Below are 21,985 nucleotides of genomic sequence, written 5' to 3' on the forward strand. Positions count from 1 at the left end.
AATTGTTATTCACCTCGTGGCTTTGTTTACGCATTTAATTATAACGAATATCTCTTGTTTTTTTTCCAATTAAACAAAAAACATTCTTTAACTATTAAAGAATATAACATTTTTTCAATATTTTGATTTGTTTATATGTTTAAAGTTAGTGCTTAATCATTAAAAAGCTTGTTTACTTCCCCCGGCAATTGTTCTTCGTCTCGTGTTTTTTTTTTTTTTTTTTTTTTTTTTTTAGGCGTTTTATTATAACGATTATCTCTGTTTTTTTTCCAATTAAACAAAAAAACATTCTTTACCTATTAAAGAATATAACATTCTTTAACTATTAAAGAATATAACATTTTTCAATATTTGGATTTGTTTATATGTTTAAAGTTAGTGTTTTTTTACGCATTTTATTATAACGATTATCTCTGTTTTTTCCAATTAAACAAAAAAACATTCTTTACCTATTAAAGAATATAACATTCTTTACCTATTAAAGAATATAACATTTTTAAATATTCTGATTTGTTTATATTTTTAAAGTCAGTGTATAATCATTAAAAAGCTTTTTTACGTGCTGAACTCCAAAAGAATTCTACTTTTAAGGTAAGTGTAAACAAAACATTACTTTTTAAGATTAATGTATTTCTTTCAAATTTATTAATTTATTTAATATATTTTTGCATTTTAATTTTTTCGAATACATTTATTTTTAGGTGCCTTATTTAAAATGCCCAGGAAATCTGCAATTTCAGCAACTCGCAGTAAAAATGTTATGAAATTTGGAGGTCCACCTGCACCATTAAATAAAACGGAGCCTCCAATTTACCGACAAGTTATTCAGTATTGTTACTATTTAATGAATACTTATCCTCACCTTTCAAATTTTGCTATTAATAAATTAATAACAAAGGATGTAATGGATATATGGAAGGCAGTTAATCCACGTTTACCTCTGTTAACAGAACTGACTGTTTTAAAGAAGGTGAATATCTTATGTTTCGAGAAAGCCAAACAAATAAATCGAAGATCTCTCCCTGCTTCGAAAGTGAAAAATTTGACGGAAAAACTGGATGTATTATTTGACATTTCATCCTGTTGTTGCGAATTACCTGTTCTACCTTGTGAAGATTATCGAGTAAAATGCAACAAAGAAAATTGCTGCAGTAAGCACATTATTTGCACTTGCCCTTTTCAAAAAAAGGTAAAGTTATTTTCTATTTTTGTTTTGAAATGTCTTTCTGAGTCAACCTTATATCGAAATTTTTTTCCAAATATTATTTAAATATTTAAACAAATTTTTCCTCTTTAATTGTCATGCATATTTTCATGTTAATCTGTTTAGTTATATTAAAATATAATATAAATATATTCTAATTTTACAGGTTCCAGTTGAGGATCGGGAATATTTAAAGGATCAGAGGTGCAAAATAGGGCCTAAGGGTACTTTTCAACTTGGTCCCATCGATAAATGTGCTATTAAGAAAAGTAAAAAGGAACAAAAAAGATTAAGAAAAAAATTACCAACACCAACAGCTTCAACATCAAATCTCCAGGATACTGTTTCTGTTCCTTCCTCCCCATCTTTCCCAAGTGAAGAACTAGAAGAATATTTCCAGCCACAAACGGATGAAAAAGGGCCTTATAGCCTTACTAAATTTCCCCGATATGCCCTTGAATTAGTCAGAGGGGACATATCTTCTAATGTTGGAGCCAGCCTGGCTAATGCTTTGCTTTTGGATTTGAAGGCTATGGGTCTTCTGATACATAATATTAATATAAAAAATATTATTATTGATAAATGCAAAATTGACAGAGCAAAAGCCAAAGTGAAAGAAACAGCTCAACAAAAGCATGAAGAAAGTGTGGGGAACCTCATCTGTATTGGAGTTGACGGGAGACTTGATAAGGACACGTTAAAATATAAAGAAGTTGTCGATGAAAATGGACTAAAGTCTGTGAAAAAAACTAAGAGCCCCGAACGGCATTTGACTTTTACAAAGGAGACACCATCTGAAAGTCATTACCTGACTCATAGAATTTTACCTAAAACTGGTGCAACAGGTGCTGTTCATGCAGATAAAGTGCTGGATGTTCTAAAGGAATTCAATAGTGAGAGCTCAATAAAGGCCATCCTTGTTGATAATACTAATGCCAACACAGGTTGTGAAGGTGGACTGGTATCAATTTTAGAAAAGAAATTAAAAAAAAATCTACATACAATTGGTTGCTCTTTGCATCAAAATGAACTGCCCTTCAGAGCCCTTTTTAAAAACCTAGATGGCTGTGCAAAAGGCCCTACAACCTTCAGTGGCCCCCTGGGGAAATTATGCTCAAATGATTATCATGATTTACCCCAAATAGCATTTTCCTCCATTAGCAGTCCTCTGGATTCAATTGTAAAAATTGATCAAATAAATGATCTCAGCTGTGATCAAAGACTTTTGTTTGAATACACAGTAGGCATTTCTAGAGGCCAAGTTGACCCTAGATATGCTTCCTGGAAAATTGGCCCTTTAAACCAAGCAAGGTGGTTAACTTTGGCCATCAGGCTCATGTGTTTATGGACTCGTGGCACATACCCACAAAGACTCACAACAAAACTGCAGAGTCTTGTAAATTTTGTTGTAAATGTGTATGCGACTTGCTGGTTTGAAATTAAAAGATATAATAAATTACACAACCAGCAAGTGAACATTTTTAATATGATCCAGAGGATTAAAAAGCAGCCTGGTGAAATCCAAAAGATCACATTAAGAAACATTCAATGGAATGCATTTTGTTTACTGCCCGAAAACTTTTTATATTCCATGCTCAAATCTGAGGAAGTTGAAGTAAGAGAAGAAGCTTTAAAAAGAATTCTGGCCATTAGGTAAGTAAATATTTAGTTATATCACTGATTTAATTATTTATTTTAATCTATAGAATCATTTTATCTATTTTCATCATAATTATTAAAGCAGTGAAGATTAGAATTTTTTAATAATTCAATTATTTAATTTTTATATTCTTTCAGGAATGCAGAACCAACCGGGAAACGATTGAAAAGAATCCCGATTATAAATTTTGATGCTACTCATTGGACAGGGTTAATAAATTTAACTTCATGTGGAATTTATGAACCAGCAATGACGGAGGAATTTTCTGATTCCGAACTTCGTGATTGTTTAATAAATGGAACTAAAGTGGATTTGCCAGATTTGCCTTCACATTCTCAGGGTGTGGAACGGGCAGTCAAATTAACAACAGAAGCTTCACTGAGTGTTTATGGTTATGAGGCAAGGCATAAACAAATAATAGGAAAATTATTGAGTCAAAAGTTGAGACCGTCATTTTTGTCGAAAGGCTCATATATAGAGCAGTTTGACTCTATTTACTAAGCTTTATCAAAATAGTGTTTGTTTATCCTTATTTGTTTGTATGTTATATTTTCACTTGTAAAAGTAAATTAATTTTTAACCTATTCAAATATTACAGGTTAATTCATTATGTTAAATGGCAGTTAAAACAAATACTGAAAATGGCGGGGGGGTAGATTTTCAATTTCAAGATTATCATTTTGTTTTTATTCATATCATTTTTATATAATAAAAGGACATTTTGTGATGTAAATAGTAAAATTATTTGTTTTTTCACACAATAATTCAAGCGAAATTATGCAGAAAACAAGAATTTTCTGTATTTCGTTGTTTAGGATCTTTGATGCCAAATGCTCAAAAAACCGCTGAAGCATTTGATCTAATTTTTTGTATGAGTACTTAATATAGTAATATACAACTTTCGGTGTATACCTCTTTTTAAAATTTTAAAAAAATTGAAAAATCGACCTACCCTAATTTATATATATATATATATATATATATATATATATATATATATGTGTGTGTGTGTATGTGCGTGCCTGCGTGTGAACAATACATACATTCATATATGATGATGATGATGATGATGATGATGATGATGATGATGATGATGATTACAACGTCTTCTAAGACGAGTGCCACTCCCTCAGACACTTAAAGTCCATGAGACCAAAAATGACTTCTATCGACAAAGGACCATTTTAATAGACAAATGCCTAAGAGAGTATCTATACACAGATGATGTTACAGTCTTCGATTTGTACGCCAGTCAAGTCTCTCCCTCGTTCCAAAATGTTGAGATCTAGCAACAAGCAAGATCAATATAGCCAGCAACAAGTTGAACTGCAGACCAGCTTAATGCGAGTACTGATCTCCCGCATTCATGTATACACATATATTTATATACATACATATAAATACACACACATATATATATATATACATACATATATATGCATACGTGTATATACATATATATATACACATCTATATATATACATATGTCTATATACATATATATACTAAGTTGTAACCTGTTCGAATACATATATATACATATGTCTATATACATACATATATATATATATATATATATATATATATATATATATATATATACTAAGTTTTAACCTGTTCGAATACATTTTTTTATTTTAGATTGGTAAATTACATATTTAATATTTTTTAATTTCACAATCAAACATAAAGAATATTTTCGCACAAGCTAAAACTTAGTTTTATATAGCCATAATAAAATTTTGTACCCCGCAAAAATTGGTATATATATATATATATATATATATATATATATATATATATATATATATATATATATATATATATATATATACATGTGTGTGTGTATACATAAATACGAGGGGCTTGCAATAAGTTATGCCCCTTACCTACTTGCAGGTGTCTGATCTAGTTGAAATTTTGCATGTGCAATTACTTAATTCAATACGGGTTATGTGGCAAATTACAGCTCTGAACTAATTGTGATTTCTGTTTTGCAGGTGTTTGAACTGAGTCAGATGTGAAATAGAGCCTGTTGAATGTCAAGCAGTGATCCGGTTTTTGTATTTGAAAGGACGCACACCACAGGAGACTTTTAATGAAATGAAACAAACTTATGGTGATAATGCCCCATCATATGACCTTGTAAAACGCTAAAAAGTTGCAAGAAATGTACAGAACTCAAGAATTTCAAGCAAAACAAAATCCATGTGTGGCAGAGAGAAGCAGAACCGTGGAGCAGAATATACATCAATCATGCCTATATTAACGGGATAAAATTATTATTAATATTAGTAGATGCATATTCAGATTTTGGCTGAAGTAGTGAGAGTGCCTGATAAAAAGTACCATAAATATATTAAGAGTAATATTTTCGAGAAACGACATACCGAGGACATTGGTGACGGATAACGCGCCAGAATTTTCTGATGCTGATTTGCATGAATGGCCAAGACAAATAGGATACATACCTTACAAGACCCCTTCCTACCAACCTCAGAGTAACGGGATAGCAAAAAGGTTGGTCTAGACGGTAAAAAGGGAATAAAAACATGCTTGCAACAGAAGGGGAAAATCAATGATTTCCTACCAAGACTAGTACTAAGTTATAGAACAAGTCCGCATGCAGATAGGCCAGAATTCCATCTGCGTGAATCGGCAGACAATTAAGAACCCCTTTGACAATGTGATTTGCCACAAATCAAAAGATGTGGTACAAAAGAAACAGGAATACGGAAGCCGAGACAGCAGAATTTCTTATGTAGAAAGGACATAATACGAGGGCGAGCAATAAGTAATGCCCCTGACAGCCTTCCAGTGATCTAGTGTAGCTGAAATTTTGCATGTGCAATGATTTATCTCTCTACGGATTATGTGGTAAATTACAGCTCAGAACTAATTGTGGTTTCTGTTTTACAGGTGTTTGAACAAAATCAGGTGTGTAATCGAGCTTGTTGAATGTCGAGCAGTGATCCGGTTTTTGTATTTGAAAGGACGCACACCACAGGACACTTTTGATGAAATCAAAGACACATGATGATAACGCCTCATCATATGACCTTGTAAAACGCTGGAATCGTGAATTTAAACATGGCCGAAAGTCTGTGGAAACAGCTCCCAGACCTGGTCGCCCCCTTTTGCCATTAATGAGGCGTCTGTCCGTCATATTAAGGCTGCCATTCTGGATGATCGGCGCATTACTATTCGCCAAAGAGTTCAAAATAGTACAGTGTCTGTAGAAAGTATCCTTCATGACCATTTGCATATGCATAAGGTGCCTGCCAGATAAATTGTCAGGTTTCTCATACCATTCCAGAAGCTAGAACGCGTCGAGTGCTCTAGGATGAATTTTTCCTCCGTTTATTTCTCTTTTTTTTTTGTTTTTTTTTTACCCCCGCCATATTCATGACTTTTTTGTTTGATTTAAATCGTATTCTTCTCGATCTAGCTTTGATAAGTGAGGAACGAAACCTGGTTAATTAACCTTTATTTTCATTTTTTATTTTTTAAATTCATTCTGCTTTTAGGTCTGTATTTAGCCGATATATATATATATATATATATATATATATATATATATATATATATATATATATATATATATATATATACTTCAGAATATCTAACAATCAACTGGTATGGTAACCTGTGATTATTGGTCTTACAAAATATTATTGACAGTAATATTCTATATATTATATATTATATATACATATATACATACATATATTATAATATTATATATATTATCTTTTATATATATTATAATTATATGTATATATATATGTATATATATATGTATATATATATATATATATATATATATATATATATATATATATATTATTCCCAATTTGAAGATATTTGGAGTGAAATTTTAAGCGCATGTTCTATAATTATATAAACATATCAAATATATTAAATTATATGCATCATAATTTATTTACCGGACTCATTATATAAACAATGAAAATCTCCTGGAAAATGCCTACTTCGGACTATTACCATTTCATGTGGAATACTCCAAATACAGATTGGATCACATTACGCCAGTGCTATCCAAACATTCCCTTAGATATTACCATGCAATTTGGCTGTAAGTTTCTCTATGGTTTTCATTAATTTCCTTTACTCTATGATATTCAAATACTTAAAAAAATAATTTGTCATTTTCCATGTCTCACTAACTTTAGAAAATAAGGTGTAAACCTTTATAATTATTTTCTGCTCTAAAGAGAAGGTATGCCTCAGTATCCGCTAGGATATGGAGTTATAATATTTCCAACGTATTCTTTGTCTACCATAGAATAATAAAAAAATCTTTTGATTTTAGATTTAACCATATCACGTAACGAATTTTTTAACTTTACTGAATGACTAATTTTTTTTATATATATACATACATATATATATATATATATATATATATATATATATATATATATATGTATATATGTATATACTTGCATCTGTGTGCATCCATCAAAATATAAGAGTTAGTTAACTTTCGCATTCACATTGCTACTAAACGACCCCCCGTTATAAAATGCTGCCGCCATTGCACAGCCTTCAAATTACATCTATTATTTCTTGCCTTGTACTTATCAGCAACGATGTGAATTACACTTAATTTTTACTGAATCATATCTGTTGAATTCAATAACATTGGCTTTCGAAGCACAACAATGTAGTGCAAAATTTTGCACTTGCGCGGGATGTGTTTTTACTTGCGAACTTTCGGTTTCTGTCCGCAATATCCGCATCGACATAAAATCGATCATATATGTTTAATATTGTATTATTTTTTTCTTCATATGTGCACTCAAGCGTACTCAGAAAACTTCGTGCAGATTATTTATTTGTGTCCTCGATCGGGAAAAGAAATGCTGACCTTATACTGAAATCACTTTTATCGAATCATGCAATCCATTTATAATTTATAACCCAAACAAACCCATTAGAGTGCGAATACGTGAAATGTAAACTATTATGTCAATATTTACTTGAAAATGAAATATAAGATAAACATGTATACACACTAGTATAGTCATAACCAATTAATAAAATCCTGTTTGATCGGTTCTTGCACCTATTTACATCATGAGTATGAGGAAAAGATAAAGAAGTTACCAATAAAGATTTTTTTCCTTGGTCCAAATTATGTAACGTTTTAATGAAAACTCACTAAGACCCTATTTATTCTGTGTAGGGATAATACTCTATAATGTTTACATATTTTAGGAGAAGTTTTTAAATAGTTATCATTTAGACAATTTTCATCTTCTCGCCTAACAACATGCATCTTTCCTGTCGAATGTGAGAATCCATACGGAATTTTGAAGGAATATATGAACATGTGCCCTATAGATAAATGTCAAATGATAATCACTATTTAGTGTAAATTATCTTAAATTTGAGGGAATATATTTTAGTATTAGGAAAGTTAATTGTTTTATGTAAGGTAGTAAGCTTTTCTTGGCTATATTTATTAGGTTGGTGCAAAAATGGTGTCGTTTCTTCATGTACAAAGACCTGCATTATTCTTGCACCGCACGGATTTCATATATAATTTTAGAATTTTGCATTTACCGTGGGAGTGTTAATATAAAACTTCTAAAATCTGGTTTGAATTATTTTTCTAAAAATATTATATAATAACTGGTAACCTCTGATATAAACTGTGTTCATCTTGTCGAATCGTAAATGCTCACATCAACAACGGCAATCTATTCGGAATCCCGAATGAAAACCGTTATCCACACTGATAGACTAATTCTGTAAGCCATAACCGTTTAGATGTTTTAAATTACTTCTTACCATTTGTATCTTTCATATTAAAAGTTAATCTTTCAAAATCTAGAATACTGTTTATTATTTCTGATTATGCATAATTATAATTTCTACGCATTGCATTGGAGGGCAATGTTGACAATTCTCGTATGATGCCTAACGCATATTCTTGTTTTAAATGTCTCGTCTTGCACTTTAACATAAGTAACCCACGTATTGGACAATACGCCGAAGAAACAGTCGAAGAAACCATTAGCTGAATCCTTCTAACTTGGTGTCTAAGAGGGAAAATGCAGTCCTAATAATTTAAAAGTGGTATATATATTTGTATACACTCATCGCCGTGATAAAGGCTTCTGTTAAATTGATATATCTAATTTGTTCAAACGATTACCAATTTATTCAAGGAAATAATAGTGTCAGTAAGAAGAATTTGAATGATGAATATATAACTTAAATATGTAAATGCTGCATACTAGAATGAATGTGTAAATTAATTCAATAAAAAGAAAAGTTTGCAAAAATATTTATGTCCGCTTACAGAGACTGAAATGCAAATATAACATTGTAAAACGTATGTCTTATTATAATGTTTATAACATAAATTCTACAGATTAGTAATTATCATACTTTTATTAACGAACAAAGTATTACGATATTTGATATTCACAGGATTGTGCTATTTAAATATCATTATCAATGTAATGTCAGTTACAGTGCTGAAATTCGATGACATTTTGTTTGCTGATGGTAAACAATTTTAAGGATTTTGTATAATCTTTTCTGTAAGAATACGCATTAATTTTCAATTAGTTTAGTTTATTGAGTTTTATAACAATTGCATCGTTAAGACAAGTTACCACTTTTCTATATAAAATTAATACAAATCATCGCTGACTAAAAGTGAGGTAAAAAGAATGAGAAGGAAAAAGGTCGTTATAGAAATGTGCTTAAAATGTCTGAAAAAAAACACGAAGAAAACAAACCGGCAAAGATAGTGGCAGCCATTTTGAATACTTATATAGAAGAAGTTGGCATTTTCAAGGCATGTAAAGAAGGAACAATGGAAAATAGAAATTCAGATAATGAGTTTCTAAAACGCGCATTTACTAATTGGTGTATATTAATAAATAACATGCGGATATAATAAAAACAAAGCAAAATGAACGAAGCTTGTCCAGAAAAGGAAAGAGACCTAGAGAGGAGACAGCGATTCAGAATAAAAATAAGATTAACGAATGACAAATATATGTTAATAAATAATCTAGATATGATAATGTATATGTATGTGTGTATGTGTGTGTTCGTTCATGTGTGTATGTGCTTGTCATTAATTAATTTTTTCACGTTTAGTTTTGTAATGTTGAAAATACGTTAAGTCTTTACTACACATGTATACGCACATATATGTATGAGAGAATGCTTATTAGACATTATCCCAAGATATCTAAGATCTCTTTTTAGTGGTTTTTTTTTCAGGAAAAAAAAATTAGCACGAGAATAATATCTCATACAGGTTAAAGCCTGACTCAGTATTCAAATCGCATAATATCAGTGGCTCAAATAAGATCTCTTCAATATAGCTAACTCACACTGGTTTTTACAGGAAACAATGCGCCTTCCCCTCAAATTATGTTATTTCAAGTAACAGAATGAAAATGGATAATACACGAGACTAACTTAATGTTTGCCGTTGAATCTAGTAAGAACAAAACACTACAAGTTAGGTATAATATAACATATTTGAAATTGAATATCAAATATTTATGTACGTCGTAAGGTCGTAAATTTTTTATCCTAATTGGAGGTCCCTTGATTTTTGAGAATTTCGACTGAAGTAGAATGGAACAAATCTGTATATATGAGCTATTAGATTCATAAAAACATTTCCAAAACTACCTGACAAATGTACCGGGGAAACAAGTGCAAGGAAGATTAAACAAGTACACTTAAAACAATGAAAGCTTTTTCTTATAAAAAGCGTTTTGGATGGATTGTATGTAATAACGGATGAGTATATGATATCCGGAGGATGACACATCCCCAGCTTAAATGTTATAATAACTATTTTAAAGTATTTATGTATATATTATATTTATGTATATATGATAACATATCAATCAAATTATTAGGGATGAAAGGTGATAACATATCAATCAAATTATTAGGAATGAAAGGTTTACACTACAAAAGCAAATGTAAACTTTAAAGTAATACAAATCTTCATACTTATATAGTAATAACAAGCATATAAAAAAGTTTAATACAAAGACAATACACCGCGCGTGTGTGGTCCTCCTCTGATCCTGCATGTAAGATGAAGCCACAAAAATAGTGAAGAAATGATAAATGTGAGAAGTGCGAAGGTCCAACGTTGCCTTCACATTTTCGCCAAGTTTCAGAGAAATCAAATGGATGAGGCAAAACTTATGGAGTGAAAAGTGTTATTTTTTTTCAATTTGGAGGCATTTGTGACCTATTTGGAGCTCCTGGGAACGTCGAATCCCAGTGAAAATAACATATCATGTAGTTTCACACCTAAAGACATGCATATTAGAATTCAGCACCATGGAACACCACTATATAGACATCCATATCAAGTTTTTGAGTAATATGAAAAAATAACTCCAAAAAAGCATTTTTTTTAGCCCTAAAAGTCCCAGAGAAGTGCGAACCAGAATTTTGCCAGGGTCACCCATACTAAATTTATATTAAGAACAATGGCTTCCACATTTTGGCCAGGTTTCAGGAAAATCTAATGCATGGATCAAACGCTCTGTGGAAAAAAGTGTCATTTTTGGCCATTTTTGAGACGCCGAATACCAGTGTATAATAGATAATGGTGCAGTTTTAGGCCTTTGCACATATGTATTTGAGTTGACCACCGAGAAACCCCACTATATAGTCGACATTTCAAGTTTTTGTTGAGAAATATGAAAAAAAGGAGCCACAGAAGGAGCGTTTTTAGCACTAAAAGTCCTTGCCAGGTTCACCCATACTGGATTTAACAAGAACAATGGGGTCCATATTTTGGCCAAGGTTCAGAAAAATGTAATCGATGGATCGAAAGTTATGGGGCAAAACGTGTCATTTTTTTTTACATTTTGGAACATTTTTGACCTCTTTGGAGCCCCTGGGAACCCAACGAGAATTTTCGCATGAACAATTTATACTGTGCACATATATTTAATGAAATACTTTGTGGCACAATTTAAGGAAAACCTAATGGACGGTTATCAGGCAGTCGTCCGGAATAAGGGGCGCACGTACACCACTGGAAACATAGGTCCCACTCCGATAAATCGGAGGACCAATAAATAGCAGAGCGTACTTCATTTTCCTTAGGTTATTAGTATATATTATGTCTATAAATTTTCTAATTACATTGTATATATGTTTATAGAGAGATATATAATTTAATTAGATTAGATAGTTAAATTATCTAGAATTTCATTAGAAAGTATATAAAATTATTTTACTTAATTTTACTACATTTATTTTAAGTAGAAATGCCTTTAAACTAACAAAGTTTTTGCCACTTAATGCAACCTTCTATTATGTAATGATGGATGTGTATACGTGTATAAAGGGGCGTCGTATAAGAGAAATAAATTAGATACAATATGACTGAGGAATACTTACAGGTTACTAGCGTGGATATCTCTTAAATCTCCCTAAATTCTCAAATCTAAATACAGACACATACATTTACACAAACACGTATTATTATATATTATACATTATATGAATTAATTATATTTTATGCATTAATTTTCAGCATTTACTTCAACGGTGCCCAATTGAATAGAGCTAAGTAATGAGTGTTAAAAACATTTTGTTGTAAATAGGCTATCCAGACAATTTCACATTTTATCCCCGTAGAACTCGTCAGGCTAAAATATATTCTTCTTTTATGCATCCGTATAGTTTTGACAAGCGAGACATCTGTGTAGCCATATATATTATCATAAATGCAGTATATATATATATATATATATATATATATATATATGGGTGTGTTAGTGTATGTGTTAGTGTGTGTTTTTGTGTGTGTATGTGTGAGAAAAAGTGAGTATGTAAATAAGAATAGATAGATAGATAGATATAGTAAGATAGATACAGGGAAAATGATTGCCCCAGTTGATAAAAGCAGGAACGGAAATATATTAGGAAAATAGAACTTAAAATTATAAAGAAAACGTTTCGGTTACAAATGATTAGGCAAACTCGCTTTTATTTAAAATGAAAGAAAAATACTGCATTGAAATCGAAAAGATGGTAAATGGCAAGAGAAATAAATACGTGCTACTTTAGTCCGAAATAAGTGAGATCCACGATGATCTCATCTACGAACCTTTCATCTATCATCTTTGATTAGAATGAGATCATGTTCAGAAGAATTGTTTTCACGCCGTTTCTAAAAATGTACAGAGGTCGACAAAATCTGTCCGGATAAACCGGATATCCGTTTACCATGATAGAATACTACGCCTGCACAGACAGGATGCAAGCAATATTGATCACAACAAAACAAAATGGCGTTATATTTTACTCTAATCCATTTATAGCTTCTAAGAAACAGAATTTTATTTCAATCGATAGTTTTGCAGAAGCATATCTTAATGATTTCACTAAAAAAATAAAGAGGCACTCTATGAGAAAAGATCATCATTCTCTCTCTTTCTCTCTCTCTCTCTCTCTCTCTCTCTCTCTGTATATATATATATATATATATATATATATATATATATATATATATATATAAAGTGAGGATGTGTGTTAGTTGGGACATTCTTAACCTATATGCGTGTCACATTTTTGATGTACAGACTTGAAATTAAGAATATGATGTATTCTGCCATGTGGACGAATTATAATCAGTCTTCATCTGGAAATAAAGTCCGCTAAGCAGTTAAAACTGGAAAATCTGTACGTGAACGTCGTCGGATTTTTATCTGTTTATCAATTGTTTTACGAATGTACATGCATGACCCGTTCACATGACAGATTACTAATGTAAAAAATTAGAAAGTTTGATAGCAATTGTTAAGCGTCATTCCACACTGGCTTAATAGTTATTGTAGTTGATTCATGGCTCTAGATGTTGGTTTCGATCTGAGCTCGATGAATGTTTTTTTTACTTGCAAAATGGCAATATATATATATATATATATATATATATATATATATATATATATATGCTAATGGAGCCGCGTTGCTTTTGTCGCTGGGTTCGAATCTGCCGACTGGTGTTAATCGTGACATTCTGCATTGATGATTACCGAAAGAATGAAACACCAGTGTCTGTAATTATTTAATACTTATTATAGTAAATAATTTTGGCAGCCCTTTTAAGACACTGGCTTTTTATCGATGAGCAGTTTTAGATGAATTAAAGTCTGTCAAGTTAACTCTTATGCGCAGATCGTCATATAATCACTAGGTCACTCTGACAGATGTAAAAAGCATTTAAATTATAAATTTTTAAATTCAACTACATTTCTCGCGGTTAACGGAAGTCAAATGGTCCTTGCTAAGGAAGTCAGGTTGTTTCTGTTATATATATATATATATATATATATATATATATATATATATATATATATGTATATATATATATATATAAGAGCAAGTAGTTAATATAACATGTTAAAACACTTTGAAAAAGAGTTAAAAACATATTTAATTTTAATAGGACACACTAAATAAGTGGATAGACTTTTACCCGCGGTGTTTCGAAGAAATACTTTTCTTTCTCGTCAGAGAGTAGGATTTAGCAAAATGAGGGATCGGATTTTGCTTGCAAAAGTATTAAATTAAACAACAAGTAAGTCATAGATCTTACATGATAACAAAAGTTGAACCCACTTTCAATAGAAGTAACGCAACGAAACTTGGCACAGTTATTAGTCTTTCACTACATAGGAACCGCCCAGAGTTATGCATTTCTCCCATCCTTTGATGCAGCTCTGGAGACCGTTTTTGAAGGACACCCCAGGTTGGTCCTCCAACCACGACATGACTTCAGAAATACAGGCTGCATAATATGTGAAACGCTTTCCTTTCAAATACAACTTCATGGCTGGGAAGAGGTGAAAGTCAGAGGGGGCAAGGTCATGATAGTACTTAGGATGGGGGTGATTTTATAACCACACGCCCGTGATTCTGATCTGGAGACACGCGAGTTGTAGAACGGAACGTTGTCCTGCAGGAGGAGGGTAACTTTGCTGATCTTGCCCCACCTCTTGATTTTGATAGCTTCTCTTAATTTCCTCAAAAGTGAAGCATAATTGGCTTCTGTGATTCTGGTACCCTTAGGCAGGAAATTTGTCACAACTACTCCGTCCTAGTCCTAGAGGACTGTGAGCATGACCTTGCCAGCGGAGGACCGTACCCTTGCCTTCTTCCAAAAATGCAGCCTCAACCTAACGGACAGATACCTCATCAATGGCAGAAGGGGGAGGGCGAACAGGTCTGGGAGCTTTTTCCACAGACTTCTGGCCATGTTTGAATTAACGATGCCAGCGTTTTACAAGGACATATGATGAGGCATTGGCACCATAAGTTTTTTTTCATTTCATCAAAAGTCTCATGTGGTGTGCGTCCTTGCAGATACAAAAATCGGATCATTGCTGGACATTCAACAGGTTCTATTTCCCACCTTACTCAGTTCAGACACCTGCAAAACAGAAACCACAATTAGTTCAGAGCTGTAATTTGCCATATAACCCGTATAGATATAAATCATTGCACATGCAAAATTACAGCTAGATCAGACAACTGGAAGTGGGTCAGGGGCATTACTTATTGCACGCTTCTTGTATGTAGCTGTGGGTTTGATATATGTAGACAATGTGTTATAAAACTTTCGTGGAGGATATAGGGGAGTGAATGTAGCAAAGGTACTCATTTAATCATATGTATTAATGGGTTATATCTATGGAAAGGGGTTTCCATTAAACTGTAGGATTATGCTATGTCGGTGTATCAGAGAAGGGTATCTGAAATTATCACAGTACTTAAAAGAAATATAAATTATTAGCTTTAATAGTGAGATAAAAAATGTTAGGGGATAAAGTATAAATGTATGCCACATGTAAATGTATGGGAATAAAAATTAATTTAATAACTTTGTATTTCTTATACATGTATTTTTTATTATTATCTATTATTATTCTATATTTTTTAAACTTTTTTTATATCTATTTATCCCATACACTTTTGCATTTTATCTCCTAATTCTTTTATTTGTTTATCCACTGTCTCATTCAATGTTATTTTTTCTGTATTGGTCGCTATATAATCTGTCCCCTCACATTTATTATCTCACTATTAATCTTAATGATTTATATTTTTACGTACTGTTATAATTTCAGATACGTATTCTAAAATACACAAACATAGCAAAAAACCTTATTTCATGGAATGCCATTCAATACCTATAACCTATTAATGCATATGATTAAATAAGCACTTTCTCTCAATTAATTTACGCTATATCCTTATTGAGAGTTTCATTACGCATATTGTCCACATCTATGAAACCCATGATTACAGATATGCAAGATACCTACCTGCATTATTAATGAAAACAATACTCCTCCTATATAACCGAGATCAATTTAGTTCCTCCAATCAAGGATCAATATTTTCCTTCGATCCTAATGTAACTATCGTAAGACGCGGCATCCCTACTATGTAAACTATAATTTTATCTACTTTTCTGATGAGAAGCACTAGGGTTCTAAATACACTTGTACACAGTTTCTGAAATTAAGTGATTCCCCCCAGTGGACATTTGTTCGGTATTCTACAGTTACATTTTTTCTACAATTTTTAGCCTGATGCAATCATATTATTATTCAACATTTTCTAAATTTTACCATTATTGAAGCTTATTGTGTTGTTTGCAAGATTAGCAGCTGTTTAGAATGAATGTTTAACTGTGTTGTTTATAAATATGTTACTTAATCTATTCTCTTGTGGAAAGTGTTTATCAATTATTTTGTAAAATTCATTAGGTATAGTATTTTAAAAGTGTTCACATTGTTCTTGATTTCATTTTTTATATTTATATTTGTTTTCATTCCTTCAATTTTATCTTGAATTCATTGCCATGTTTCATGAATATTTTTCTGATATTTTTATCATTCACCTTCTCTATGTATGTGATTTCCCATGAAATCCTATCTGATTATGTGGACATTGTAATAATCCTTATTTTTGTCAAATAAATTCTTATTTTGATATAGCCCGGGTATTCTTTTGGATTAAATGGGAATGCTACCTTTTTCGTACACTGGCGATTATTTTAATAGAATAGTGTTTGGTTTTGTGTGCGATATGTTTCGTAAGTGTTATCGATAAAATTTTGTGTTACACCTAAACGTTCACCATTTTACAATTGATGTCTGTCGTTATTTTCTGACTTATGTTTATTAAAATTATCTAATTTGCTTCCCATTTTTTTGTATTCGGTCACTTAAACTAAAAATAATGCATCATCCCTATATAGTTGCACATTTAAACACGTTACTTTTTATTACTCTCATTCAGTATCTACAAACCTAAGTGTGCAAGTACTATGCAAAGTCCAGTAACCCATAGATACTTCAAAGTGGTTCTCTTTATCATTTCTTGTTCATAATTCATCATGCTATCTAATAAGGATTTTTCTTAATAAATAAATTATATCTATTTCTAGCGTAGTTCCGTATGTTCCATTTTCGACTTTCAAACGTATCTCATACGTAATCAAATGTAAAATTCAATTTCAATCAACGGCTTCTAACACGGAAAACCCTACCCTTAATTTCAAATGGGGTTGCCAAACGCATTTTACGACATTTCAAAACAACACCGAAGACTCTTCATTCACTTTTTATTTTAAGTTAACATCATGTTGAGAAAAAATCAGAAAAAAAGTTTTAAAAAAGTTTAAAAGTTAGAATATTATTTCCAAATTTTATTCATCATAAACAAGAAAACACTTGTTTATTTTCATAATATAGCGTTGTAATACGGCGTTCAAACGTATCTTATTCATATTTCAATTCATAAATCATTTCTCTCTCTATAAATATATATATATATATATACATTCATTTTTATTTTTTAATTTCAAATCTAAAATAAATAATGTTTCCGAACAAGTTTAAATTTAGTCTTTACATAGGCATAATAAGATTTTGTACCCCGCAAAAAATATTTAAATATCTTAAGACTAGGTACTCACTTGAATTAATCAATGGATTAAATTAATTTTTGAAAATTAGGAGTAAAATAAGATCATGCAGACTAACCAGTCCTTTTTATAAATTTGCCAGAGCAATAAAGTCTGCCCCTCTTTTATTTTGTTTAAAATAAAAAGAGCTAATTTACATCCTGGACAAAAGATTGAAGATGCATTCATCTCCATTTTTTTTGTCTAAACTTTCTTGCGATCGGGCGTACTTGAGAAGGAAGTACTCTGAATCATGGAGAAATTATGTAGGCAGTTTATCCTTGTTTGATAAAATACGATTTATTCGTTATGTTGCAAGAATACACGAACGCAGCCTTTCCAGGTTGAAGTCAAACCACCAGAATAAATTGCAACATGTAATATTTAAAAAATTTCGTTGCTCGACTAGCCCGGATATTTCTAGAAACGTCCTTAATATCTCTTCCTCGCAGTTGTCCCAACTCGAATTGAATATACTTTCACATGGGGTTGACTTCTGCATTCCCCCTTCTAACCCCAAACGTGAAGAGATTTATTCTGAATTCGAAGTCTTTTTTCTCAATTAGCAAGAATTTCCCCTGTTTCAGACAGAAAACTCAGTGACCTTAAGGCGAAATTGAATGCTATTGCTCATTCATATGCAGGTACACCTATCTCGTTTAGTGAATCCAAATGGCGTAATGAACATTTCCGTGTTATCAAAACACTACGCCAGAATAAATCTCTTACTATCACTAAACCGGGCAAAAGCCCTGGTGTTGTTATACTATACCACCAGGATTATATGAATAAAATTATGACAATTCTCAATGACACCTCTAAATTTGTACAGCTAGGTCCGGTAGAGACACAGGACTCTACTGTATCTATTGAATCTAGATCCCAAAGACGTCTTGTTAAATGGGTGAAGAGTGGAGCTCTTTCTTCCTCCATTTCTGATTTAATCAGACCGACTGGTTAATTACGTCCCCGTCGCTATGGTTTACCTAAAACCAATAAGAGTGGGGTACCTTTAAGACCGATATTATCCATAATAAGTTCCGCCCAACATAAAGTAGTCAAATAGGTTACTAATATTTTAGAACCAGTTTTGGAAGAGTATAGTTCTTTCTGCATTAAATATTCTTTTTCTTTTGCTAAATTTATGCAGAATTATACTCAGACTGACAAATTTATGTGTTCTTTTGATATTGAAATCCTATTTACCTGCGTTCCACTCTCAGAGATTATTAATATATGTGCCGATGGCCTTTATCGCAGTAAACTCCCAACTCCCCCGATTCCTGAGAATATTTTTGTGGAACTTAGGAAATTCGCCATCATGTTGGTCGAATTCAGTTTTAATAACATTATATACAGGCAGATAGATGGTGTTTCGATGGGTTCTCCCCTGGGACCAGCTCTGGCAAATATTTTCGTAGGTTTCCACGAAAAAGTCTTTTATCTGGCTTAAAAAAACAGATATTTATTTTCGTTACGTTGACGACAATTTTTGTCTGCTCAACAATGAAACAAACGGATGCAGATACCTTTTTTTTGAATTCCTTAATAATATTCCCCCAGTTCAAAAATTTAGTATAGAAAAGGAAAGTAATTCTTCCCTTCCTTTTCTAAATATACTTGTGTGTAAAACACCTTCCGTTTTCTTGACTTCCATCTACCGTAAACCTACATTCACTGGTCTTTACACACGTTGGGACTCTTTTTACCCCACCAAACAAAAATATAATCTTATCAACACCCTTGTCCATAGAGCTTGTATGATATGTTAAGATAAGAAATTAAATGATGAAGTCTAATTTATTACCAAGACTCTTTGCAATAATGGTTTTCCATTGAAAATAGTGGAATCTACAATTAAAAAACAAATTTCTAATTTCAATAAAATTATACAGGCATCTGTCGACAAATGCCCTATCTACCTACGCCTACCTTGGCTAGGATATATTAGTAAAAGATTTGCCAAGCAAATTTCTTCTGTCGTACACCAATGTTACTTTGCATCAAATACCCAATCTCTGGTCCCCTCTCGCCAATCTTTCATGAAAAACACCCACCTAGCTGAATCCACTGTGAAAAATTTCCCCCACTCTATATCTGTGCTTAAATCAAAACGCGGATTCCATGAACAAAGCTTCTTTCTTAGAACTGCACGCCTGTGGAACTCTGTTCCGTCTGCCTGCTTCCCACCGGACTACAACTTGGATGTCTTCAAGTCCAATGTTAACAAATTCCTAATGAACCGCCCCCTTAAGTAAACACTTCATCAAATCTCCACACTAACGTAATGTACTTGCAATAACCCTTATCCCTGAGTGGCTTTCGGGCCTTGATAAGTGGTGATCATTGTGTAAAAAAAACGTGTTATTTTTTCTTGTAAACCCATTTTGTCTTCAATTTGTAAATACGTTCTACCCCCCACAACCACCATAACACTTCTATTATTTATTTATTTAAATGTAGCTGCGGTGTGCGCTACGTAAGGCGGACGTCTCAATGATTAGATGATAGGGAAAAACAATATGTTCCATCCAAAATTCGAAATGGAAACTACCTACCTTCGGACGTTTTGAACAATACCCATGGCTTACCTATAGGAGAGCACCTTATAAATAATCGCATTTGCGCTTTGAATTTTAGTGTGAAATTTTTTTCCATCCTTAGTAAGTTGCACTCTCTTTAGCATCTCAAAATTCTAGAAACTAAATATATTAAGACTCTGAGACCTTCGTTTTGTGAACAAAAAGAGAATCTCTTAGGGCTTAATCTAGTTTCTATTTAATAATTAATCCACAAATCCCCCTTTTTTATACATATATTTCCCCTATTTTTCATCTCCGATTCATTGTTCCCCCCTTTTCTCTCTTCTCTCAACTTCCCCTGAGGTATGTTCATGTTCCGTTCATTCTCCTCTAGGATCCTCTGACCACTCCGTCGTATCAGTTAAGATAAAAACGAAATGTAAGAAGTCCCCAGACGTACCCCTCCACTGTATTGTATACCGATACTCTATAGCTGACTGGGATAGTTCCGTACATTCATATCTGATTTACATCTGCACTCCATGTTCAAAAAGGAAGTGTCCTCTATAGTATCAGATCTGACCGAATGGTAAATTGTAGGAATAGACCAATTCATACCATCTAAAAAATTCCAACAAAACCCCAACAGCCAGCCATGGTTCTCCCCTGAATGTGCTGCTGCTATCGCGCACAGAAATCACTTTCTCCATAGCTACCAACGTAATAGATGCACTGAGTAAAAGGCTGCTTTCAGGATTGCCAGCAACCACTGTAAAAGTAATAAAAAATGCAAGAGAGCTATATGCCCAGTCTGTTAAATCCAAGGTAGCTGATCAGTTTTGGCAAATAACAAATAGGATCCTGAACAGAAGTGTGCGTTCTATGCCAACCATTATCAATGGACCAGAGGTCATCTCGTCAGCGGCAGACAAGGCCAAACTATTTGCCAATAACTTTGCAGCTAATTCTACCCTATGTGACTAGGGCAATAAACAACCCCCTATTTCCTCCTATAATACAGACCAAGCTAGGTAGCATACAAATATCCGTGCATGAGGTCGCCAAGCTAATCAAGAACCTAGATTCCAGTAAAGCAACTGGCCCTGATGGCATCCCAATTATAGTGTTAAAAAAGCTTCAACCAGAACTTGCTCCTATACTTACAAAACTATTTAAGCGCTGCCTTAAGGAGAAGTGCTTTCCGGCTCCCTGGAAGACCTCATCAGTTTTCCGTGTATTTAAGAATTCAGGTGATAAGTCATGTCCCTCTCAGTACAGATCAATAAGTCTCCTGTGTGTTATGAGTAAGTTGCTGGAATCCATATTAAATAGAGAAATAGTCAACCACCTCAGCATAAATAATCTTCTTAGTGACACACAATATGGTTTCCGCTCGGCAAGATCTACCGCAGATGTGCTGACGGTTATATCCCACAGGATTAGTGAATCTCTTGACAAAGGCTTCCTTTCTAGGGCAATTGCTCTTGACATATCAAAGGCATTCTACAAGGTATGGCATAAGGGTCTACTTCACAAGATTTCGTTATACGGTATAACTGGAAATGTTTTCTCAATCATTAAATCAT

General features: G+C 32.5%; 1 protein-coding gene across 1 annotated transcript; it reads left to right on the top strand.

The window, feature by feature from the left end:
- Window positions 1-244: 244 nt before the first annotated feature.
- On the top strand, window positions 245-3,771 carry LOC145261135 (uncharacterized). The gene is made up of 3 exons (XM_080119409.1): window positions 245-1,189; window positions 1,371-2,857; window positions 3,002-3,771. The coding sequence occupies exons 1-3, from the start codon at window positions 716-718 to the stop codon at window positions 3,363-3,365; spliced, it is 2,325 nt and encodes a 774-aa protein (XP_079975535.1). The 5' UTR covers window positions 245-715; the 3' UTR covers window positions 3,366-3,771.
- The last annotated feature ends 18,214 nt before the right edge of the window (window positions 3,772-21,985 follow it).

The sequence above is a fragment of the Euprymna scolopes genome, chromosome 37 (genome assembly GCF_053919585.1).
Source record: "Euprymna scolopes isolate OS-2025 chromosome 37, ASM5391958v1, whole genome shotgun sequence".
In the NCBI taxonomy this organism is placed as follows: Eukaryota; Metazoa; Mollusca; class Cephalopoda; order Sepiida; family Sepiolidae; genus Euprymna; species Euprymna scolopes.